Raw genomic sequence first — 24,716 nt, 5'->3', positions numbered from 1 at the left:
GCCCCAGGAGGAACTGAGATGCACCAGGAGGCACTGGGTAGGCTCTGGGAAGAACTGGGAGGCACTGGGAAGCACTGGGAGGCACTGAGATGCCCTAAGAGGCACTGGGAAGTACTGGGATGGCACTGGGAGGCACTGGGATGGCACTGGGAGGCACTGGGAAGGCTCTGCGATTGCCCTGGGAAGAACTGGGCTGGCACTGGGATGGCACTGGGAAGCACTGGGAGGCACTGGGAGGCACTGGGAGGCACTGGAACGCCCCAGGAGGAACTGGGCTGGCACTGGAGGCACTGGGAGGCACTGGGATGGCCCGGGAGGCACTGGGAAGGCTCTGCGATTGCCCTGGGAAGAACCGGGCTGGCACTGGGAGGCACTGGGAGGCACTGGGAGGCACTGGGAGGCACCCTCGCCGCCCCGGGGCCGAGGTGTGGCGGGAGGGTGAGACCGCCCCGACCGGCCTCGCTCCCTCCCGGGGTGGCCCCAGCCCAGGCGGGGCCCAAACTGGGATTTAAGGGGCTGGGTCCGGCACCCCGCCAGCCTCCTCTTCCTCCTCTTCCTCCCGCCGGACGCCCGCCGCCATGGAGCGCCTCCTGCCGCTGCTACTCCTCGCCACCGGTGAGGGCACTGGGGGGCACTGGGAGGCACTGGGAGGCACTGGGAGGGAGCTGGGGGGCGCTGGGAGGGCGCTAGGGGCTGCTGGGAGGGTGCTGGGAGGGTGCTGGGGGACACTGGGAGGCACTGGGAGGGAGCTGGGGGGCGCTGGGAAGGTGCTAGAGGGCACTGGAGGGCACTGGGGGGCACTGGGAGAGCGTTGGGAGGGCACTGGAGGGTGCTGGGAGGGTGCTGGGGGACACTGGGAGGCACTGGGAGGCACTGGGAGGGAGCTGGGGGGCGCTGGGAAGGTGCTAGAGGGCACTGGAGGGCACTGGGGGGCACTGGGAGGGCACTGGGGGGCACTGGGAGGGCGCTAGGGGACACTGGGAGGGCACTGGGAGGCAATGGGAGGGAGCTGGGGGGCGCTGGGAGGGCGCTAGAGGGTGCTGGGAGGGTGCTGGGGGGTGCTGGGAGGGTGCTAGAGGGCACTGGAGGGCACTGGGGGGCACTGGGAGAGCGTTGGGAGGGCACTGGAGGGTGCTGGGAGGGTGCTGGGGGGCACTGGGAGGCACTGGGAGGCCCTGGGAGGGAGCTGGGGGCACTGGGAGGGTGCTAGAGGGCACTGGAGGGCACTGGGGGGCACTGGGAGGGCACTGGGGGGGCAGTGGGTGAGCACTAGGGGGCACTGGGAGGACACTGGAGGGTGCCGGGAGGGTGCTGGGGGGTGCTGGGAGGGTGCTAGAGGGTACTGGAGGGCACTGGGGGGCACTGGGGGGCACTGGGAGAGCGTTGGGAGGGCACTGGAGGGTGCTGGGGGGCTACTGGGAGGGTGCTGGGGGGCACTAGGAAGGTACTGGGGGGCACTGGGAGAGCGCTAGGGGGCACTGGGAGGACGCTGGAGGGCACTGGGAGCGCACTGGGGGGGGCTGGGAGGGTGCTGGGTGGCTACTGGGAAGGTGCTGGGGAGCACTAGGAGGTGCTGGGGGGCTACTGGGAGGGTGCTGGGGGGGCACTGGGAGCACCTTGAGGGGCACTGGGGGATGCTAGGATGTACTGGGAGGGCACTGGGAGGGCACTGGGGAGCACTGGGAGGGCACTGGGAGGGTTCTGGGGGGCACTGGTGGAGTCGAGAGAGAGAGTGGAAGGTACTGGGAGGACACTGGGAGGCCTCAACAGAGCACTGGGGAGTACCGGAGGTGAACTGGGGACACTGGGAGGCAGTGGGAGCATACTGGTGTGAGTGGGAAGGAGAAAGAGGAAGCACTGGGAGGCACTGGGGAGATACTGAGTGTTACTGGGAGGGAACTGGAAGGTGCTGAGGGTGTACTGGGAGGGCGCCGAGAGCGTACTGGGGGCGCTGGGTGGGAACCGGAGGCTACTGGGAAGACTGGGCAGGCAGTGGGAGGAAATGGTGTGACGCAGGGAGGCACTGGGGGCCGCGGGAGGGGAAGTTGGGAAAGAACTGGGAGGGCACTGGGAGGCAGTGGGTGGGCACTGGGAGGCAGTGGGTGGGCACCGGGAACCAGTGGGTGGGAAGCGGTGGGGTACTGGGAAGAACTGGGAGGCCACGGAAGGGGAGGGGAGAAGATGCTGGGTGACCCACCGGAACCCTTTAAAGAGGGAACTGGGTGGAACTGGGAGGCAACTGGGAGGCAACTGGGAGGCAACTGGGAGGTGTGAAATCCCGCAGCTGCCGTGGGGGAAGAGAATCGGATCGTGGGAGGTCGGAGCTGCCAGAAGAACCGTCATCCCTACCAGGTGGTCCTCCTCGGTCCACGGAAGAACATCCACTGCGGCGGGGTCCTCGTCGGCAAATCGTGGGTGCTGACCGCCGCCCACTGCGACACCAAGAGGTGGGGTCGCCCCGCCCGCCCACCCGACCAGTAAAAAAAAAACCCCAAAACGTGGGGCGGGTTACTGGGAGAAATGGTGGAGGTGGTCAGCAGGAGGTGGAGAACCTCAAGAGGGGGCGGAGAACCTCAAGAGGGGGTGGAGAACCTCCAAGGGGGTGGAGAACCTCCAAAAGGGACGTTTTGGGAGGGCGGAGTCTTTAGGGTGGGTCTGACCCCACCCCACGACCCCACCCCCTGGTCTTCTGGGACCATCAACCAGTTGGGACTGGGTGGGTAACTGCTGGGAGGTCAACGCCACCAGTCGGTTGGTTTGCCCGCCGTTACCACGCCGTTGGCTTCCCAGTATGACCATCCCGTTGGGCTGGTCACCACAACCACCGAGTCTGGCTCCCAGAATGGCCAGCTAACTGGGATGGTGGCCAGCTAACTGCGATGGTGGCCAGCTAACTGGGATGGTGACCAGCTAACTGGGTTGACCACCCAGAATGGCCAGCTAACTGGGATGGTGGCCATCTAACTGGGTTGGTGACCACCTAACTGGGTTGACCACCCAGAATGACCATCTAACTGGGTTGGCCACCACAACCATCTAGTTGGGCTCCCAGAATGGCCAGCAAACTGGGATGGTGACCACCTAACTGGGTTGATGACCACCTAACTGGGTTGACCACCCAGAATGGCCATCTAACTGGGATGGTGACCTCACCCAACTAGTTGGGCTCCCAGATTGACCAGCTAACTGGGATGGTGACCACCTAACTGGGTTGGTGACCACCTAACTGGGTTGACCACCCAGAATGACCAGCTAACTGGGTTGGTGACCATCTAACTGGTTTGGTGACCACCTAACTGGGTTGACCACCCAGAATGACCATCTAACTGGGTTGGTGACCATCTAACTGGTTTGGTGACCACCTAACTGGGTTGACCACCCAGAATGACCAGCTAACTGGGTTGGCCACCACAACCATCTAGTTGGGCTCCCAGAATGGCCAGCTAACTGGGATGGTGACCATCTAACTGGGTTGACCACCCAGAATGACCAGCTAACTGGGTTGGTGACCACCTAACTCGGTTGGTGACCACCTAACTGGGTTGACCACCCAGATTGACCAGCTAACTGGGTTGGTGACCACCTAACTGGGTTGATGACCACCTAACTGGGTTGACCACCCAGAATGGCCATCTAACTGGGATGGTGACCTCACCCAACCAGTTGGGCTCCCAGATTGACCAGCTAACTGGGATGGTGACCACCTAACTGGGTTGGTGACCACCTAACTGGGTTGACCACCCAGAATGACCAGCTAACTGGGTTGGTGACCACCTAACTGGGTTGGTGACCACCTAACTGGGTTGACCACCCAGAATGACCATCTAACTGGGTTGGTGACCACCTAACTGGGTTGATGACCACCTAACTGGGTTGACCACCCAGAATGGCCATCTAACTGGGATGGTGACCTCACCCAACCAGTTGGGCTCCCAGATTGACCAGCTAACTGGGTTGGTGACCACCTAACTGGGTTGGTGACCATCTAACTGGGTTGGTGACCATCTAACTGGTTTGGTGACCACCTAACTGGGTTGACCACCCTGAATGACCAGCTAACTGGGTTGGTGACCACCTAACTGGGTTGATGACCACCTAACTGGGTTGACCACCCAGAATGACCAGCTAACTGGGTTGGTGACCACCTAACTGGGTTGATGACCACCTAACTGGGTTGGTGACCATCTAACTGGTTTGGTGACCACCTAACTGGGTTGACCACCCAGCTTGACCAGCTAACTGGGTTGGCCACCACAACCATCTAGTTGGGCTCCCAGAATGATTGGGTCTGAAGAGAGGTCTTCTCCTCTCCCCGTTCCCACCAGCTCTGTGGACTGGGACCTGGCTTGGACCAGAACGGGTCGGGTGGAGGGAGCAAACCAGTTTGAGGAGCACTGGTGCGACTGGTCTGGGCAGGGAGTACCGCCGTGCCGAGCCCACGGGACGACCACGGCGGCCACCGTCCCCCCGGCTCAAACCATCTCCTGGAGGTAGAAGCGTGGACGGTCCTCCGTTTTTCGGTGGTCCGAGCTTCTCCCGGTCGAGTACTGAAGACCTGGGGGACGTTGGGCTCCGAGCCTCAGTTTCCCCATCTGCTTCAAGATCTTACCGCTAGGAAGGAGAAGCCTTTTTGCCCAATTTCCCAGGAGCTCCTCCCAACCTCCACCACGGGGACCTTCCCTGCCACGTGCCACGGCCACCAGGGAACGTCACCGTGGTCCTTTCTCCCGTTGCGCAGTTCCATCCCAATCCGCGTGGGCGACCACAGTTTGAAGACCAAGGAGGGGACGGAGCAGTGCGTCAACTCGGCCAAGGCCTTCATCCACCCCAACTACAACCCCACCAGCCATGACAGTGACATCATGCTGCTGAAGCTCCAGAAACCCGTCCGTTTCACCGACCGCGTCCAACCGGTGGCCCTCCCCAAACGTTGTCCTCCAGCCAACACCGAGTGCGTCGTGTCGGGCTGGGGCAGCACCAGCAGCCCCGAAGGTAGGGTGGAAACGTGGCGTCGCGTCACGCGGAGGGGTCTGGGGACGTCTTGGGGACATCTCGGCGTCTTGGGGACATCTTCGAGTCTTGGGGACATCTTCGAGTCTTGGGGATATCTCGGCGTCTTGGGGATATCTCGGCATCTTGGGGACATCTTCGAGTCTTGGGGACATCTCAGCATCTTGGGGACATCTCGGCGTCTTGGGGACATCTTCGAGTCTTGGGGACATCTTCGAGTCTTGGGGATATCTCGGCGTCTTGGGGACATCTTCGAGTCTTGGGGACATCTTCGAGTCTTGGGGATATCTCGGCGTCTTGGGGACATCTTCGAGTCTTGGGGATATCTCGGCGTCTTGGGGACATCTTCGAGTCTTGGGGACATCTTCGAGTCTTGGGGATATCTCGGCGTCTTGGGGACATCTTCGAGTCTTGGGGACATCTCGGCATCTTGGGGATATCTCGGCGTCTTGGGGACATCTTCGAGTCTTGGGGACATCTTCGAATCTTTGGGACATCTTTGAGTCTTGGGGACATCTTCAAGTCTTGAGGACATATCGGCATCTTGGGGATATCTCGGCGTCTTGGGGACATCTTCGAGTCTTGGGGATATCTCGGCGTCTTGGGGATATCTCGGCGTCTTGGGGACATCTTCAAGTCTTGGGGACATCTTCGAGTCTTGGGGATATCTCGGCGTCTTGAGGACATCTCGGCGTCTTGGGGACATCTTCGAGTCTTGGGGACATCTCGGCATCTTGGGGACATCTTAGGGATATCTCAGTGTCTTGGGGACATCTTCAAGTCTTGGGGACATCTCGGCATCTTGGGGACATCTTAAGGATATCTCAGTGTCTTGGGGACATCTTAGAGTCTTGGGGACATCTCGGCGTCTTGGGGACATCTTCGAGTCTTGGGGACATCTCGCATCTTGGGGATATCTCGGCGTCTTGGGGACATCTTCGAGTCTTGGGGACATCTTAGAATCTTTGGGACATCTTCGAGTCTTGGGGACATCTTCGAGTCTTGGGGATATCTCGGCGTCTTGGGGACATCTTGGCGTCTTGGGGACATCTTCAAGTCTTGGGGACATCTCGGCATCTGAGGGACATCTTAGGGATATCTCAGTGTCTTGGGGACATCTTGGAGTCTTGGGGACATCTCGGCATCTTGGGGACATCTTAAGGATATCTCAGTGTCTTGGGGACATCTTAGAGTCTTGGGGACATCTCGACGTCTTGGGGACATCTTCGAGTCTTGGGGACATCTCGCATCTTGGGGATATCTCGGCGTCTTGGGGACATCTTCGAGTCTTGGGGACATCTTAGAATCTTTGGGACATCTTCGAGTCTTGGGGACATCTTCGAGTCTTGGGGATATCTCGGCGTCTTGGGGACATCTTGGCGTCTTGGGGACATCTTCAAGTCTTGGGGACATCTCGGCATCTGAGGGACATCTTAGGGATATCTCAGTGTCTTGGGGACATCTTGGAGTCTTGGGGACATCTCGGCATCTTGGGGACATCTTAAGGATATCTCAGTGTCTTGGGGACATCTTAGAGTCTTGGGGACATCTCGACGTCTTGGGGACATCTTCGAGTCTTGGGGACATCTCGCATCTTGGGGATATCTCGGCGTCTTGGGGACATCTTCGAGTCTTGGGGACATCTTAGAATCTTTGGGACATCTTCGAGTCTTGGGGACATCTTCGAGTCTTGGGGATATCTCGGCGTCTTGGGGACATCTTGGCGTCTTGGGGACATCTTCAAGTCTTGGGGACATCTCGGCATCTGAGGGACATCTTAGGGATATCTCAGTGTCTTGGGGACATCTTGGAGTCTTGGGGACATCTTAGCGTCTTGGGGACATCTCAGCACCTTGGCGACATTTTAGTGTCTTTGGGATATCTTAGCGTCTTGAGGACATCTCGGCATCTTGGGGACATCTTAGAATCTTTGGAACATCTTTGAGTCTTGGGGACATCTTAGCATCTTGGGAATATCAGCATCTTGGGGACATCTCAACATCTTTGGGACATCTTAGGGATATCTCAGCATCTTGGGGACATTTTAGAGTCTTGGGGACATTTTAGCATCTTAGGGATATCCAGCATCTTGGGGACATCTTAGAGTCTTGGGGACATCTTAGCATTTGGGGAATATCTCAGCATCTTATGGACATCAGAGTTTTGGGGACATCTTAGCGTCTTGGGGATATCTCAGCGTCTTGGGGACATCTTCGAGTCTTAGGGACATCTTAGCATCTTGGGAATATCAGCATCTTGGGGACATCTTAGTGTCTTGGGGACAACTCAGCATCTTGGGGACATCTTAGCGTCTTGCAGATATCTCAGCGTCTTGGGGACATCTCAACATCTTTGGGACATCTTAGGGATATCTCGGCATCTTGGGGACATCTTAGAGTCTTGGGGACATCTTAGCGTCTTGGGGATATCTCAGCATCTTGGGGACATCTTAGAGTCTTGGGGACACTTTAGCATCTTTGGGACATCTTAGACTCTTTGGGATATCTCAGCGTCTTGGGGACATCAGAGTTTTGGGGGCATCTTAGAGTCTGGGGGACATCTCAGCATCTTGGGGACATCTCAGCATCTTGGGGACATCTCAGCATCTTGGGGACAACATCTTGGGCGGCCTGTGTCCATCGGCAGTCCATGGGGGTGGCTTTTGGAGGTCTCCGTTCCCCACCAGCACCACGCCACGACCACAGGAGATTCCACGGTGACCAGTCATCCCTCACCTCGACGGCACCTTCCACGGCGGGCTGTCACCGCCGACGTCACCCTAGAAGAGAAAGTGTCCCACCCTTTCCGTCCTCCCCTGGGCCCCTACCCCCGGGTCGAGGGGCGCGTCGTGACCCCTGACCGTGTCCCGCTGTCCCCAGGGTACTTCCCCGACATTCTCCAGTGCGGCGTGGTCTACACCATACCCAACGAAGAGTGCGCCAAACTCTACCCCAAAGGCATCACCAAGAACATGCTCTGCGCCGGCGTCAGCTCGGGGGGCACCGACTCTTGCCAGGTAGGTGCTGGGCGGGGTTGGCTCCACCCACCCTATCCCTGAGGAGAAACCCCAACGGAGAAGACATTTGGGGCGGGGCTTGGCGTTGACGACCAGTAGAGGAACCCCAACGCCATGGTGGTTGAGTCTTGGGGACGTGAGGTGCTGTAGGGATCCCTCCAAGCACCGCGGGGACCCCCCCCCCCCCCCCAGGGTGCTATAGGGACCACCTGGGTTCCATAGGTGCTACGGGGACCAGCACCCACCTCTGGGGTGCTAGAGGACCCTCAGGGTGTTAGAGGAAAGCCTGGGTGCTATAGGGACCCCCCCAAGAACTCTACAGCCCCACTGGGTGCTACGGGGACCCCATGGCACTATAGGGACCTCCCCAGTGCTATAGGGACCTCCTGGGCCTCAGCTCCAGCACCCTATGGGGCGTGGCGGTCTCCATACATTGACCCCATAGGGCATGGCGGTCTCCAACCCTTGACCCCATAGGGCGTGGTGGTCTCCATCCCTTGACCCCATAGGGTGTGGCGGTCTCCATCCCTTGACCCCATAGGGCGCGGCGGTCTCCAACCCTTGACCCCATAGGGCGTGGCGATCTCCAACCCTTGACCCCATAGGGCGTGGTGGTCTCCATCCCTTGACCCCATAGGGCGTGGTGGTCTCCACACCTTGACACCATAGGGCGTGGCGGTCTCCATCCCTTGACCCCATAGGGCGTGGCAGTCTCCAACCCTTGACCCCATAGGGCGCGGCGGTCTCCATCCCTTGACCACATAGGGCGTGGCGGTCTCCATCCCTTGACCCCATAGGGCGTGGTGGTCTCCACACCTTGACCCCATAGGGCGTGGCGGTCTCCAACCCTTGACCCCATAGGGCGTGGCGGTCTCCATCCCTTGACCCCATAGGGCGTGGCGGTCTCCAACCCTTGACCCCATAGGGCGCGGCGGTCTCCAACCCTTGACCCCATAGGGCGTGGCGGTCTCCAACCCTTGACCCATAGGGCGTGGCGGTCTCCATCCCTTGACCCCATAGGGCGTGGCGATCTCCAACCCTTGACCCCATAGGGCGCGGCGGTCTCCAACCCTTGACCCCATAGGGCGTGGCGATCTCCAACCCTTGACCCCATAGGGCGTGGCGGTCTCCATCCCTTGACCCCATAGGGCGTGGCGATCTCCATCCCTTGACCCCATAGGGCGTGGCGGTCTCCATCCCTTGACCCCATAGGGCGCGGCGGTCTCCATCCCTTGATCCCATGGGGCGTGGCGGCGCCCAATGGAGAACCACGGAGCCCGAAGGATCTGGGCGGGATTTGGCGAGACCCAACCACAGTCCCGTCACCTCATTGGTCGCTTCTCTCCCCCAGGGTGACTCGGGGGGTCCGCTGGTGTGCGGGGACGAGCTGCAGGGCATCGTGTCGTGGGGCATGCAGGTGTGCGGGCAGGAGGGCAAGCCGGGCGTCTACACCCGCGTCTGCGAGTTCACCGCTTGGATCCACGACACCATGAGGAGGAACAGCCATCTCTGAAGCCACGCCCCCCCGAAGGAAGACTCCTCCCCTCTCCCCGCCCCCTTAAAATACCAGGGGTCTTCTCCTTTCCCTCATCCCGCGCCGCCTTCCTTGCGCAAGCGGGAAGATCTCCTGGAATAAAGTCCCGTGAAACGTGGCCACCTTCCACCGTCCCGTGGCAACGGCGTGGCCACCGTGGCCGTGGGGCCGGGGAGAGGAGCGGGGGGGGGGATCATGGCCGCCGTGGGCGTGGTGAGGAAGTTGCCCAAGTTCTGAGGGTCGGGCTTGGTGGCCATGGTGGGTAATTCGTGGCCATATATGTTGGGTGCTGGGGGGCAATTTGTGGCCATGGCTGTCTGGTGCTGGTGGCCAACTCATGGCCTTGGGTGTCTGGTGCTGGTGGCCGACTCGTAGCCATGGCTGTCTGGTGCTGGTGGCCATGGTGGCAACTTGTGGCCTTGGGTGTCTGGTGCTGGTGGCCATGGTGGCAACTTGTGGCCTTGGGTGTCTGGTGCTGGTGGCCATGGTGGCAACTTGTGGCCTTGGGTGTCTGGTGCTGGTGGCCAACTCATGGCCTTGGGTGTCTGGTGCTGGTGGCCATGGTGGCAAGTCATGGCCATGGGTGTCTGGTGCAGGTGGCCATGGTGGGCAACTCGTGGCCTTGGGTGTCTGGTGCAGGTGGCCATGGTGGGCAACTTGTGGCCTTGGGTGTCTGGTGCTGGTGGCCATGGTGGCAACTCATGGCCTTGGGTGTCTGGTGCTGGTGGCCATGGTGGCAACTCGTGGCCATGGGTGTCTGGTGTTGGTGGCCATGGTGGCAACCCGCCATCACACGTCTGGTGCAGGTGGCCATGGTGGGCAACTTGTGGCCTTGGGTGTCTGGTGCAGGTGGCCATGGTGGCAACTCGTGGCCTTGGGTGTCTGGTGCTGGTGGCCATGGTGGCAACTCGTGGCCTTGGGTGTCTGGTGCTGGTGGCCATGGTGGCCAACTCGTGGCCTTGGGTGTCTGGTGCAGGTGGCCATGGTGGGCAACTTGTGGCCTTGGGTGTCTGGTGCTGGTGGCCATGGTGGCAACTCATGGCCATGGGTGTCTGGTGCTGGTAGCCATGGTGGCAAGTCATGGCCATGGGTGTCTGGTGCTGGTGGCCATGGTGGGCAACTCGTGGCCTTGGGTGTCCGGTGCAGATGGCCATGGTGGCAACCTCCAACCCCGTGTCTGGTGCTAACAGGCAACCAGTGTCCAGCTGTGGCAGACATATGTTGAGGTCTGGAGAACACGCGTGTCCAGATCTCGAGGCTACATGTCCAGATTGTAGAACAACTGTCCATGTCTATAGGACACGTGTCCACATCGGGAGTGCACATGTGTCCATGTCTGGAGAACACGTGTGTCCAGGTCTGGAGAACACAGCTGGCAATCCACGACCACACGTGTCCAGGTCTGGAGGACACGTATGTCCAGGTCTGGCAAACACAGCTGGCAATCCATGACCACACGTGTCCAGGTCTGGAGGACACATATGTCCAGGTCTGGAGAACACAGCTGGCAATCCATGGCCACACATGTCCACATCTGGAGGACACGTATGTCCAGCTCTGGAGAACACAGCTGGCAATCCATGGCCACACATGTCCACATCTGGAGAACACGTGTGTCCAGGTCTGGAGGACACGTATGTCCAGGTCTGGAGAACACAGCTGGCAATCCATGGCCACACATGTCCACATCTGGAGGACACGTATGTCCAGGTCTGGAGAACACAGCTGGCAATCCATGGCCACACGTGTCCAGGTCTGGAGGACACGTATGTCCAGGTCTGGAGAACACAGCGGGCAATCCATGGCCACACGTGTCCAGGTCTGGAGGACACGTATGTCCAGGTCTGGAGAACACAGCTGGCAATCCATGGCCACACATGTCCAGGTCTGGAGAACACGTATGTCCAGGTCTGGAGAACACAGCTGGCAATCCATGACCACACGTGTCCAGGACTGGAGGACACGTATGTCCAGGTCTGGAGAACACAGCGGGCAATCCATGGCCACACATGTCCACATCTGTAGAACACGTATGTCCAGGTCTGGAGAACACAGCTGGCAATCCATGGCCACACGTGTCCAGGTCTGGAGGACACGTATGTCCAGGTCTGGAGAACACGGCTGGCAATCCATGACCACACGTGTCCAGGACTGGAGGACATGTATGTCCAGGTCTGGAGAACACAGCTGGCAATCCATGGCCACACATGTCCACATCTGTAGAACACGTATGTCCAGGTCTGGAGAACACGGCTGGCAATCCATGGCCACACGTGTCCAGGTCTGTAGAACATGTATGTCCAGGTCTGGTGAACACGTATGTCCAGGTCTGGAGAACACAGCTGGCAATCCATGACCACACACGTCCACATCTGGAGGACACATATCTGGGTCTAGATGCCACGTACATCCACAGCAAGAAGACACACATGTCCAAGCCTGGAGTACACGCGTGTGCAGCTCGGGAAGTCACGGATGGGGACCCACCACCACATCTGTCCAGCTTGGTGACCGCAGCTGGCACGTCACCACCACACGTGTCCATCGCTGGAGGTCACGGCCGGCTCCCCATCGTCCCCCGTGTGTGTCCCCCCCCACATCTCAACCCCCCCCAACCCCGGGGCTTACCACGGGCTGTGTAAACCAGGAGTAAAGCAAGGAGCTGGCTCCTCCTGGGAGCGCGTGGGCGCCCTAATTAGAGCCAATTAAGAGTTCGTTAATGAGGCGGCCGCTAACGCGGCCCCCCCCCCCCCCCCTTCACCGAGAGAACCAGTTGGGCTCCGCCTGAGAAGCCGCACCGCCTTGTTTACACCACTTACACCCAGCGGGACCGCTTGAGATTTACATGGGGGGGGGGGGCAAGCCCCACCCTTCCCATCTCCTGGCCACGCCCCCCCCCAAGCCCCGCCCTCATGAGCGTGCAAGCGGCACAAGGTGACAGCACCCCCTAGTGCGAGCGTGCACCCGCGGGTGTGCGCAGGGGCTGGTGTGGACGGGGAGGTAGACGTGGGGGTGTGGACGCGTGTCGTGGACGTGTCTCACGGACGTGTGGATATATGTTGTGGACATGTAGACGTATGTCATGGATGTGCGGACATGTGTCATGGACGTGTGGACATGCGGACATGTGTCATGACGTGTGGACATACGTCGTGGATGTGCGGACGTGTGTCATGGACGTGTGTTGTAGACGTGTGGATGTATGTTGTGGTCATGTAGACGTACGTCATGGACGTGCGGACATGTGTCATGGACGTGTGAACATATATTGCGGATGTGTGTCATGGACATGTGTTGTAGACGTGTGGATATATGTTGTGGTCATGTAGACGTACGTCATGGACATGCGGGCATGTGTGATTGACATGTGGACATATATTGTGGATGTGTGTCATGGACGTGCGGACATATGTCGTGGATGTGTGGACGTGTGTCATGGACGTGTGTTGTAGACGTGTGGATGTATGTTGTGGACATGTAGACATATGTCATGGACATGCAGGCATGTGTGATTGACATGTGGACATATATTGTGGACGTGTGTCATGGACGTGTGGATATATGTTGTGGGCGTGCAGACATTTGTCATGGACGTGTGGACATATGTCGTGGATGTGCAGGCATGTGTCGTAGACATGTGTCATGGACGTGTGGATATATGTTGTGGACATGTAGACATATGTCATGGACGTGCGGACATGTGTGATGGGCGTGTGGACATATATTGTGGACGTGTGTCATGGACGTGTGGATATATGTTGTGGACATGTGGACGTATGTCATGGATGTGCGGACATGTGTGATGGACATATATTGTGGATGTGTGTCATGGACGTGCGGACATATGTCGTGGATGTGCGGACGTGTGTCATGGACGTGTGTTGTAGACGTGTGGATATATGTTGTGGACATGTAGACGTATGTCCTGGATGTGCAGACATGTGTCATGGACGTGTGAACATATATTGTGGATGTGTGTCATGGACGTGTGGACGTATGTTGTGGATGTGTGTGATGGATGTGTGGACGTGTGTCATGGACGTGTCGTGGATGTGTGGACATATATTGTGGACGTGTGTCATGGATGTGTGTCACGGACATGTGGACATATGTCATGGATGTGCAGACGTGTCATGGACCTGTGGATGTGTCGTGGACATGTGTCATGGACATGTGTCATGGACATGTGTCATGGACGTGTGGATATATGTTGTGGACATGTAGATGTATGTCATGGATGTGCGGACATGTGTGATGGACGTATATTGTGGATCTGTGTGATGGATGTGTGGACGTGTGTCATGGACGTGTGGACATGTGTTGTGGATGTGCGGATGTGTGTCATGGACGTGCGGACATACGTCATGGATGTGCAGGTATGTGTCACGGACGTGTGTCATGGACGTTGGACATGTCGTGGATGAGCAGACATGTGTCATGGATGTGTGGACCTATGTTGTGGACATGTGGACGTGTGTCATGGATGTACGGACATGTGCCATGGATGCGTGGACGTGTGGCGTGGACATGTGGACGTGTGGCATGGACATGCGGACGTATGTCACGGATGCGTGTCACGGACACGTGGACGTGTGGAGGTGTGTTATCACGCAGGGGTTCGCGTGTGCATGCGTGTGTTGACCCCAGTCCCACGGCTCCACCACGTCCAACAGCTTCCGTCTCCTGCTCCAGCCCTCAAAGCCGGCCGGCCAACCGCTGCGTGAAGATCTCCAAAGTTGACTGGCCAATCAGCCGGTCTCCAAAGCCGGCTGGCCAATTGGTACGTGCTGACCTCTTAATCTGGTTGGCCAATCAGCACGTGCTGGTCTCCAAAGCCAGCTGGCCAATCGGCACGTATTGACGTCTTCCTTAATTTGGTTAGGCAACCAACGCGCGGTGGTCTCCGAAGCCGGTTGGCCAACCAGCACGTGCCGGTCTCCAAGACTCTCCGGCCAATGGGACTTGCCGTCTCGCAAAAGCAGCTGGCCAATAGCACGTGCCGGTCTCCGAAGCCACTAGCCAACGAACACGGCCACCATCTCCAGAGCCCGTCACCACGCCTGAGTTTTTCCAAAAAAAACCATTGGCCAATCAGATGATCACGTCGGCCTCCAAAGCCGCTGGCCGATGATGTCACGCCTTTGCCTCCAACGCCCCCCAACCCCAGCCAATCGTCTGCCTTTCGGGGTTTTGGTTTTTTCCCCAAAACCGGTTGACCCACCAAGCGCCATCACGTCTCCAAAGCCAACCGACCGCCCAACCGCCGCCTCCGCCATCGCCGCGACCCCACCGGCGGTTCGTCCCGTCGCCAGATCCCGACCCTCCGATCGGCGCCCGCCCGCCCGCCGCCACCTAACGAGGCGAGGCGGTGCCGAGGAAGCGCCGAGGGATTAGGGAAAAAGGCGGCGAGGCGTCTTTTCGCGCCCGTCGGATGCCTCCGGCTCAGCCCTGGGGGGGGCGGGACGAGCCGGATCGGGCCCCGACGCCGTTATAAAACCGTCGGAGCTCACGTGGGAGGGACGGGCGCGGAGCTGCGGCGACGGAAGAGACGCGCCGGGGCCGGTTGGGACGGTTTTCTTTCGGCGTAGGGTGGAGAGGGGGGGGGTGTGTAGTGGGGGGGAACGACGACGACGACGACACACGTATACGCAGAAAGAGAGAAACGTCGGGATTTCGCGCCGTCCTCGCGGCCGGCCGGGACGTTGGCCAAGAACCGGGAAAGCTCGGCCGGGAAGGAGAGGGGGGCGGCCCCCCCTGGCCCCCGGCGGGGCGCAGCGGGGACCTGCGGAGAGGTTTGTCGGGTTGGGGATGATGGCGGGGGGGGCGATGATGGGGCGCTTTTCGGCAAGACGTCATGGTCCGTGGTGGTTCCTTCCACCTCCTCGCCTTGGTCTCCAGCCATTCCGCCTTCTTGCTTCATCCCTGCTCTCCATCTATCCTTCCTTCCCCAAGTTTGATCCATCTCTCCGTCTCGGTGATCCCTCCTTCTCCAGGTTTGACCCGTTCCTCCACCCTTGATCTCCAATCATCCTACCTTCTCCAGGTTTACACCGTCCCTGCTCTCCATCCTTCTTTCTCCAGGTTTACACCGTTCCTGCTCTCCATCCTTCCTTCCTTCTCCACACTTGCTCCATATCTCCGTCCCTCATCTCCATCCAACCTTCCTTCTCCATCCCTCGCTCCATATCTCCGTCCCTCATCTCCATCCAACCTTCCTTCTCCATCCCTCGATCCCTCCTTCCTCCTCCATCCCTCGATCCCTCCTTCCTCCTCCATCCCTCAATTCCCAATTTCCATCCCTCCGTCCTTCTCCACGCTTCCTCCATCCCTTCATCCGCGATCTCCATCCTTCTCCGCGCCGGTCCCATCCCTCCTTCCCCGCATTCCATCCCTCCATCCTCAGCCCCCTCTTCCCATCTTCATCCAGTCTCTCCGCAAGGAACCACCACCCACGTCCGTGGGGCCCACCACCTCTCTCCGTGGGGTCCACCACCCCATATCCATAGGGAGCAACGACCCACCCCTATGGGACCCATTTCCTTTATCTGTGGGGCCCATTGCACATGGCCACAGGGAGTGGTGACCCACACCCATGGGTGGCTCCGACCCATGGCCATGGGAACCGTGACCCACACTCACGTGGAGCCTTGACCCACTTCTATGGGGCCCACAAACCTCCTCCGTGGGGAGCAATGACCCACTGCCACGAGGAACCGCGACCCACGTCCATGGGGCAACCAGTTGGGTCCCTCCAACCCTTGGCCATGGCGAACCGTGACTCAAAGCCGCGGGGAACCGTGACCCGCGGGGAACCGCGACCCACGGCCACGGGGGGGTGAGGGGACACCACGACCCCCAACCACCCGGAGCAGTGACCCACGTCCTTACAACCCACATCCCTGGGGAGCAATGACCCACATCCAAGGGCGTCTCCAATCTCCAATCTTGAAGAATCGTGACCCCCAACCACGGAGGGGCCACGACCCACATCTCTGGGGGGCCACGACCCACATCTCTGGGGGCCACGACCCACAGCCCCATCCCGAGGGAGGCATCCAAGGGCAGTGCGAGGTGCTGGGAGGTCAATCGCCTCGAGACAAGGAGGGGGGAAGGCGGAGGAGTTGGCAGAGCCCGTAATTACGGGCCTCATTAAACGATGACTGTGTTGATTGATTGCCGCCGTGGCACTCGGCCCGATGATGTCACCGTTGCAAAAGCGCGATGACGGGGCGAATCGTGTCGCTCCGATCGCTGGGTGGAGGGTAGTGGGGGGGGGGGGGGGGGGGGGGAGAGGGGTTGGGGGGGGGCTGCCACAGGGCTGTAGACCCCAAAATGGTTGGAGGGCCACCACGATGCCCCTCCACCCCCTAAATGGGTGGAAGATGCCCCCAAGAAACATCTCACCTTCTCCTGGAGATCCCAAAATGGTTGGAGGGCCACCACGATGCCCCTCCACCCCCTAAATGGGTGGAAGATGCCCCCAAGAAACATCTCACCTTCTCCTGGAGACCCCAAAATGGTTGGAGGGCCACCACGGTGCCCCTCCACCCCCTAAATGGGTGGAAGATGTCCCCAAGAAACATCTCACCTTCTCCTGGAGCGGGGCGGAAGGTCCAGGCGAAGCCACGAAGGGGGGCAAAAACCCCAAAGCCCAAACCCACTAACGCCTCTGCCCCACAGCGGCCACGGCGATGGAGGTGCGAGCCATGGTGGCCCTCAGGCTATGGGGCAGCGTGAAACTACTGGGAGCCCTGGTCTTGGTGGCATCCACGGGTGAGTGTTAAGGGCGGCGGGCGCGACCGGTGGGACGAACGACGCGCGTGCGGTGGGACAGACACGCGTGTGTGACGGCGCTGACACGCGTCTCCCCGGTCCCGCATCCCTTGCAGGGTCTTCGGTGGCGGGTGATAACCGCGTGGTTGGCGGCATGGACTGCGAGCCCCACTCGCAGCCGTGGCAGGTGGCCATCCTCGACATGTACAAGCTCTACTGCGGCGGCGTCCTGGTGGCCAGGCAGTGGGTGGTGACGGCGGCCCATTGCACCACGCCGGGGTAAGGGCGACGTCTCGCGTGTCCCATGCACGTCCCGCGATCCCGACGCGTGTCCCGCGGTCCCGACGCTGGTCACGGGCGCGCTGGGGTGTCCACGTGTCTTGGCTACGTGTCGCGTCCCACGGCCGCACCGTGGAGCTCCGCGTCCAGTATCCCACTTGCCACGGCCGTGCTGCGTGTCCCGGCCGCGCCACGATCTCGACGTCCCCTACGTGGGTCGGGTTGGTCACGTCCCACCCGTGCCGTGCCCCACAAGTGTCGTGGCCACCCCGTGGCCACCTCGTGGCCACCAAGCCCTACAGGTGGGCCACGGTCTTGCGGTCCTAGCCACCTCGCCGCGTGTCCCACGCGTGTCCCTCCTGCCTGCCGTAGGATCACCAGCACCCACCTGGGCAAGCACAACCTCTACACGCGGGAGTGGGGCGAGGTGCAGAAGATGGTGCAGAAGTTCGTGCCGCACCCCAACTACAACCCCACCACCAAGGACAACGACATCATGTTGATGAAACTCCTGACGCCCGTCACCCTCACCAACAGGATCCAGCCCATCGCCGTAGCCTCCTGCCTCCCGGATCCTGGCACCACCTGCGTCACCTCGGGATGGGGGGCCACCACCTCCCCAGAAGGTACCCAGTATCTGTGACCTCTTCTGGATGCTTGGGTCCCATCCTGGAGGTCCGGGTCCCCTTTTGGGGGTCTGGGTCCCCTCTTGGGGTCTGGATCTCCTCCTGGAGGTCTGGGTCCCATCCTGGAGGTCCAGGTCCTCTCCTGAAGGTCTGGGTCTCCTCTTGGGGGTCTGGGACCCCTCTTGGGGGTCTGGGACCCTTCTTGGGAGTCTGGGTCCTCTGCTGGAGGTCCAGGTCCTCTCCTGGAGGTCTGGGACCCCTCTTGGGGGTCTGGGTCTCCTCTTGGGGGTCTGGGAACCCTCTTGAGGGTCTGGGTCCTCTTTTGGAGGCCTGAGTCCCCTCTTGGGGGTCTGGGTCCCATCCTGGAGGTCCAGGTCCTCTCCTGGAGGTCTGGGTCCCCTCTTGGGGTCTGGGTCTCCTCCTGGAGGTCCAGGTCCTCTCCTGAAGGTCTGGGTCTCCTCTTGGGGGTCTGGGACCCCTCTTGGGGGTCTGGGTCCCCTCCTGAAGGTCTGGGTCCCATCCTAGAGGTCCGGGTCCTCTCCTGGAGGTCTGGGTCTCCTCTTGGGGGTCTGGGACCCCTCTTGGGGGTCTGGGACCCTTCTTGGGAGTCTGGGTCCTCTCCTGGAGGTCTGGGTGCCCTCTTGGGGGTCTGGGTCTCCTCTTGGGGATCTGGGAACCCTCTTGAGGGTCTGGGTCCTCTTTTGGAGGCCTGAGTCCCCTCTTGGGGGTCTGGGTCCCATCCTGGAGGTCCAGGTCCTCTCCTGGAGGTCTGGGTCCCCTCTTGGGGTCTGGGTCCCCTCTTGGGGTCTGGGTCTCCTCCTGGAGGTCTGGGTCCCATCCTGGAGGTCCAGGTCCTCTCCTGAAGGTCTGGGTCTCCTCTTGGGGGTCTGGGACCCCTCTTGGGGGTCTGGGACCCTTCTTGGGAGTCTGGGTCCTCTCCTGGAGGTCTGGGACCCCTCTTGGGGGTCTGGGTCTCCTCTTGGGGGTCTGGGAACCCTCTTGAGGGTCTGGGTCCTCTTTTGGAGGCCTGAGTCCCCTCTTGGGGGTCTGGGTCCCATCCTGGAGGTCCGGGTCCTCTCCTGAAGGTCTGGGTCCCCTCTTGGGGTCTGGGTCTCCTCCTGGAGGTCTGGGTCCCATCCTGGAGGTCCAGGTCCTCTCCTGAAGGTCTGGGTCTCCTCTTGGGGGTCTGGGACCCCTCTTGGGGGTCTGGGTCCCCTCCTGAAGGTCTGGGTCCCATCCTAGAGGTCCGGGTCCTCTCCTGGAGGTCTGGGTCTCCTCTTGGGGGTCTGGGACCCTTCTTGGGTGTCTGGGTCCTCTGCTGGAGGTCCAGGTCCTCTCCTGGAGGTCTGGGACCCCTCTTGGGGGTCTGGGTCCCCTGTTGGGGGTCTGGGTCCTTTCCTGGAGGTCTGGGTTTCCCCCTGGTCATCTCCTTGGCACCCTGATCCTCAAATGAGTGCCTGAGCCCTATCCTGGACATCTGGGTGCTCTCCTGGACACCTGGGTCTTCTCCTGAACACCCAAGTCCCCTCCTGGGCACCTACATCCCATCATGGACATCCACGTCCTCTCCCGGGCATCTGGGTCTTCTCCTGGACATCTAGGTGCCCTCATGGACGTCTGGGTCCTCTCCCAGATATTTAGGTCCCCTCATGGACATCTAGATCCTCTCCTGGACACCTGGGTCTTCTCCTGAACATCCAAGTCCCCTCCTGGGCACCTACATCCTCTCCTGGACATCTGGGTCTTCTCTTGAACACCCAAGTCCTATCCCAGGCACCTACGTCCCCTCCTGGACATCCAAGTCCTCTCCTGGACATCTGGGTCTTCTCCTGGACATCTAGGTGCCCTCATGGACGTCTGAGTCCTCTCCCAGATATCTAGGTCCTCTCATGGACATCTAGATCCTCTCCTGGACACCTGGGTCTTCTCCTGAACACCCAAGTCCTATCCCAGTCACCTATGTCCCCTCCTGAACACCCAAGTCCTCTCCTGGACATCTGGGTCTTCTCCTGGACATCTGGGTGTCCTCATGGACGTCTGAGTCCTCTTCTAGACATCTAGATCCTCTCTTGGATATCTAGGTCCTCTCCTGGACATCTGGGTCTTCTCCTGGACACCCAAGTCCCCTCCTGAGCACCTATGTCCCATCATGGACATCCACGTCCTCTCCTGCACATCTAGGTGCCCTCATGGACATCTGGGTCTTCTCCTGGACATCTAGGTGCCCTCATGGACGTCTGAGTCCTCTCCCAGATATCTAGGTCCTCTCCTGGACACCTGGGTCTTCTCCTGAACACCCAAGTCCCCTCCTGGGCACCTATGTCCACTCCTGGACGTCTAGGTCCTCTCCTGAACACCCAAGTCCTCTCCTGGACATCTGGGTCTTCTCCTGGACATCTGGGTGTCCTCATGGACGTCTGAGTCATCTTCTAGACATCTAGGTCCTCTCTTGGACATCTAGGTCCTCTCCTGGACATCTGGGTCTTCTCTTGGACATCTGGGGCTTCTCCTGAACACCCAAGTCCCCTCCTGGGCACCTACGTCCCATCATGGACATCCACGTCCTCTCCTGGACGTCTGGGTCCCCTCCTGGGCACCTACATCCCCTCGTGGACATCTAGGGCCCCTCGTGGACATCTGGGTGGTCTCCTGGACACCTGAGTCCTCTCCTAAGAACTAGGAACAACGAGGGGCAGCGGAGGAGGCAAGGGAAGGAAATTAGATGAAATTAGATTGATTTATACCGAGTACGATGACAAGAAACAAGGAATAGCCTAAAAACATCTAAAGTCCTAGAAATCGAATAAGGGATTAAATGAGAAATAAATAGTACGGCTTTCTATCAAAGAAAAGGGAATGAGGGAAAGGAAGGGGGGAAACGCTAAAGTAAAGGCAAAGAAAACCAAAGAGAAATTAAATGAAAAAAAATTAGTTAAGTGGAACAGAAGGGAGCAGAATAAAATTAAAACAAATGAAGTGATAAAGCACAGAGAAGAAAGTTAAAACTAAAAAGCCCCAGAAGAAAAAAAAGGCTAAAGTGGCATAAAATAGTAATAGCCTAAAATTAAATGAGAGGAAACGAAAGGAAAAGGTAACAAAGCGAAATAAGAGAGAATTTGGGAGAAGGCACCCCAAAAAAAGACCCCCTTCCTGGAATTTCCTTCTTCTGCCTCAGAAATTCCCCCAGGAGAAGGTTTCCCCCACCGTGGGCTGTGTCTCCATAGGCGACTTTCCCCTCTGAGAGTTTGAAAACACCCCCAAAAATCTCATTTTTCTCCCCAAAAACAAGCCGGAGAAGCATCCCCAAGCAAATTCACCGGGAGAGACACAACTCCTTCTTCTCCAGGGCGGGGAGGGTGTCGGCACTGGGAAGGGGGGGAGGGGGGGGGAAGGGCATGATTTTTGGGGGGCGGGGGGGCAAATTTATTCCGATTCCCGGGTCGATTGCTCTGGTTTCTTTCTTCCCCCCCACTTCCCTCCGTTTCCCGTCTCAGTCACTTACCCGGACGTCTTGCAGTGCGTCAACGTCACCATCTTCTCGACGGCCGAGTGCCAACGGTTATACCCCGGTTCCATCACCGAGAACATGCTCTGCGCCGGGAGCCTCCAAGGCGGTAGGGACTCTTGCCAGGTACGGTCAAAATGTCCCTCCTTCTGCCATTGGTGATTTTTCCACCGGGGCCCGTCTCCAAGGTGGACGCGTCCCCTCGTCATCATGACGGGGTCTTCCTCTGTTGGCCAGCCTAACGGTGGCTCGTGAACCCAAGGAGGGTTGGCCAACCCGGTGATGTTCTTCAAGCAAACGAGGGTTGGCCAAATCATTCATAGTTGGCCAACTCAGCAATAGCCGGCCAACCCAAGGGGAGTTGAGTAACCCCGTGTTGGTTCTTCAACCCAACAAGGGTTGGCCAACACCAGTAGAATTGGCCAACTCAGCAGCAGCCGGCCAATCCCAGAGGAGTTGAGTAACCCCGTGTTGGTTCTTCAACCCAACAAGGGTTGGCCAACTCAGCAGCAGCCGGCCAACCCAAGGGGAGCTGAGTAACCCAGTGTTGGTTCTTCAACCCAACAAGGGTTGGCCAACACCAGTAGAATTGGCCAACTCAGCAGCAGCCGGCCAACCCAAGGGGAGTTGAGTAACCCCGTGTTGGTTCTTCAACCCAACAAGGGTTGGCCAACTCAGCAGCAGCCGGCCAACCCAAGGGGAGCTGAGTAACCCAGTGTTGGTTCTTCAACCCAACAAGGGTTGGCCAACACCAGTAGAATTGGCCAACTCAGCAGCAGCCGGCCAACCCAAGGGGAGTTGAGTAACCCCGTGTTGGTTCTTCAACCCAACAAGGGTTGGCCAACTCAGCAGCAGCCGGCCAACCCAAGGGGAGCTGAGTAACCCAGTGTTGGTTCTTCAACCCAACAAGGGTTGGCCAACACCAGTAGAATTGGCCAACTCAGCAGCAGCCGGCCAACCGAAGTGGAGTTGAGTAACCCCGTGTTGGTTCTTCAACCCAACAAGGGTTGGCCAACACCAGTAGAATTGGCCAACTCAGCAGCAGCCGGCCAACCCAAGGGGAGTTGAGTAACCCCGTGTTGGTTCTTCAACCCAACAAGGGTTGGCCAACACCAAGTAGAATTGGCCAAGTCAGCCATGGCTGGAAAACCCAAAGAGATTTGGACAACCCACCGGCGTGGTTGACCAATCCAGTGATGGTTAAACAAGCCACCAAGCTGACCCAATGGGAGTCGGTCACCCAACGCAACGATGGTGGAACAACTCAAGGGTTGGACAGCCCAATGTCACGGGTCGGTTAACCCAGTCGTACATTATTAATCCCAAAAAAGGTTGACCAAACCAGTTGGAGGTGACCAATCCAATGGCAGTTGGCCAACCCAATGATGGCCGGCCAACCCAACAACGGTTGGCCAACCCAATGATGGCCAGTCAACCCAAAAACGGTTGGCCAACCCGACAACGGTTGGCCAACCCGACAACGGTTGGCCAACCCAGAGAGGTCACCCAACCCAATGAGCCCTAACCATGGCGGGGCAAGCCACAGGGAGTTGGCCAACCCAACGAGGGTTGGGTGAGCCAGTGGAAGAGGGTGGCGGGTTCACGCCACGTCTTTCCGTAGGGTGATTCCGGAGGCCCTCTGGTTTGCAACAGGACCCTCCAAGGTATCGTGTCCTGGGGCATGGAGAAATGTGGGCAACCCAAGAGACCTGGTGTCTACACCAAGGTCTGTAGATACGCCCAGTGGATCCAGAAGACCATGAAGGACAACGAGTGACACTTCCAGCGACCTCCAAGTGCCCGGGGGGACGCTCGGAGGACCACATCCGCGTTCCCGCTGCTCGCCGGAGCAGGACGCTGGGACGACAGAGGCTGTGGCGAGGTTGTGGGGAGAATCGGGGTCACCTGGGCGAAGCTGGTGAGAGGGTGGGTGGGAAGGCACGAGAAATTAAAGCGTTGTGATGTTTGGTGGGAAATGTTGTCCTTTCAGCCTGCCCCACCCTCCCAAAAACACCCCCCCCCCGCCCCGATCAATCCCAGACATCTCTTCTCCAGGGTCATCCACAGACCCCGTGTCCACTCATGGCTTCATTTTGAGGTCAGATCCTTCCCAGATTTGCGACTTTCCACAAGGAGAAGTTGATTTTATTTGAAGACAAACCTCGTTTCCTTCAGTCGCGCTCTCCTGTCATCTCCCAAGGACCAAGGCATGTGGCTGCGGTGGCCTAACGATGACACGGAGGACGTGGGACGCTGGTGGACAAGTCCTCCAACCCAAATGGAGTTGGTCAAGTCAACCAGGGTAACCAACCAAAGATGGCTGCCCAACTCAATCACCGCCGGCCATCCAGCAATGGCCTGTCCAATAGGAGATGCCCAATAGGAATGAAGAACCCAACGAGCCGCAGCCAATGCAACAAAAGTCACCCCATCGATGAGGGTCACCCATCCAATGACGGTCGGCCAACCCAACAAGGGTCAGCCAAGCCGGCGATGGTTGGCTAACCCAAGGGAGTTGGTCACGCCAACGAGGGTCACCCAACCAATGACCGTTGGCCAACCCAACAAGGGTTGGTCAATCCAACAAGCGTTACCCAACCCAATGACGGTTGGCCAACCCAACGTCTACTGGGTTCTTCTTAGGCTGGCGGCCACCTGGTTTTTTTCGGCTGTGCCTTTTTTTTTTCGGCTGTGCCTTTTTTTTTTCGGCTGTGCCTTTTTTTTCGAACTGTGCCTTCGCCAGTTGATACGGGATGACCCAGCGTTGCCCAGTTGGAAGGTGCCATCTGGGGTGGGGGTCGTGGTAGTGGTCAACCCTTGAACCAAAGAGAAGCCGGGATTCCGTCAGCCAGGCGGTCCGGCCTGCCCACCCCGAAGCGGGGAAACGCCATTGGTTGGGCTTTCGCCAAGACCCGCCTACCTCAGATCAGAGAAATGCCGTTGGTTGGGTGCTCCCTGAGACCCACCTACCTC

At 59.1% G+C, this 24,716-nt stretch overlaps 2 protein-coding genes and 1 long non-coding RNA gene across 13 annotated transcripts; all 3 read left to right on the top strand.

Moving 5' to 3' along the window:
- The first annotated feature begins 578 nt into the window (after window positions 1–578).
- On the top strand, window positions 579–23,520 carry LOC126035136 (uncharacterized). Its single transcript, XM_049793227.1, has 14 exons — window positions 579–615; window positions 2,285–2,447; window positions 4,739–4,992; window positions 7,890–8,026; window positions 9,378–9,528; window positions 13,785–13,936; window positions 13,989–14,116; window positions 14,208–14,340; window positions 14,786–15,122; window positions 17,241–17,333; window positions 17,450–17,612; window positions 17,763–18,238; window positions 21,733–21,869; window positions 23,365–23,520. Exons 1-14 carry the CDS (start codon window positions 579–581, stop codon window positions 23,518–23,520), a joined length of 2,517 nt encoding a protein of 838 aa, XP_049649184.1.
- Window positions 10,656–11,921, top strand: LOC126035120 (uncharacterized). Of its 11 annotated transcripts, none has more exons than XM_049793211.1 (4): window positions 10,656–11,026; window positions 11,182–11,313; window positions 11,446–11,534; window positions 11,667–11,921. In XM_049793211.1, exons 1-4 carry the CDS (start codon window positions 10,849–10,851, stop codon window positions 11,781–11,783), a joined length of 516 nt encoding a protein of 171 aa, XP_049649168.1. In that variant the 5' UTR covers window positions 10,656–10,848; the 3' UTR covers window positions 11,784–11,921. The 11 variants fall into 11 exon arrangements, 10 of the variants coding, with proteins under 10 accessions (XP_049649168.1, XP_049649169.1, XP_049649167.1 ...); XM_049793212.1 differs by having other exon boundaries at window positions 11,182–11,336; window positions 11,469–11,534; XM_049793210.1 differs by having other exon boundaries at window positions 11,182–11,336; window positions 11,403–11,468; window positions 11,601–11,921.
- LOC126035123 (uncharacterized) lies at window positions 18,329–19,297 on the top strand. Its single transcript, XR_007504830.1, has 3 exons — window positions 18,329–18,705; window positions 19,006–19,024; window positions 19,064–19,297. It is a non-coding gene; the product is annotated as an uncharacterized LOC126035123 (long non-coding RNA).
- Window positions 23,521–24,716: the final 1,196 nt, after the last annotated feature.

This window comes from Accipiter gentilis, chromosome 37 (genome assembly GCF_929443795.1).
Source record: "Accipiter gentilis chromosome 37, bAccGen1.1, whole genome shotgun sequence".
Lineage (NCBI taxonomy): Eukaryota > Metazoa > Chordata > Aves > Accipitriformes > Accipitridae > Astur > Astur gentilis.
The sequence above is the reverse complement of the archived record's forward strand: the minus strand, read 5'-3'. Positions and strand labels throughout refer to the sequence as shown.

Bases quoted from the DNA above. Each gene is read 5' to 3' on its own strand.
- LOC126035136 (XM_049793227.1), top strand. From the start codon at position 579: ATGGAGCGCCTCCTGCCGCTGCTACTCCTCGCCACCG. The intron at 616-2,284 runs GTGAGGGCACTG...GAAATCCCGCAG, and splicing joins GCTGCTACTCCTCGCCACCG to CTGCCGTGGGGGAAGAGAAT. The intron at 18,239-21,732 runs GTACCCAGTATC...TTCCCGTCTCAG, and splicing joins GGCCACCACCTCCCCAGAAG to TCACTTACCCGGACGTCTTG.
- LOC126035120 (XM_049793202.1), top strand. From the start codon at position 10,849: ATGTCTATAGGACACGTGTCCACATCGGGAGTGCACATGTGTCCATGT. The intron at 11,027-11,181 runs GTCTGGAGGACA...ACGTGTGTCCAG, and splicing joins CCATGACCACACGTGTCCAG to GTCTGGAGGACACGTATGTC. The intron at 11,469-11,600 runs GTCTGGAGAACA...ACGTATGTCCAG, and splicing joins TGGAGAACACGTATGTCCAG to GTCTGGAGAACACAGCTGGC.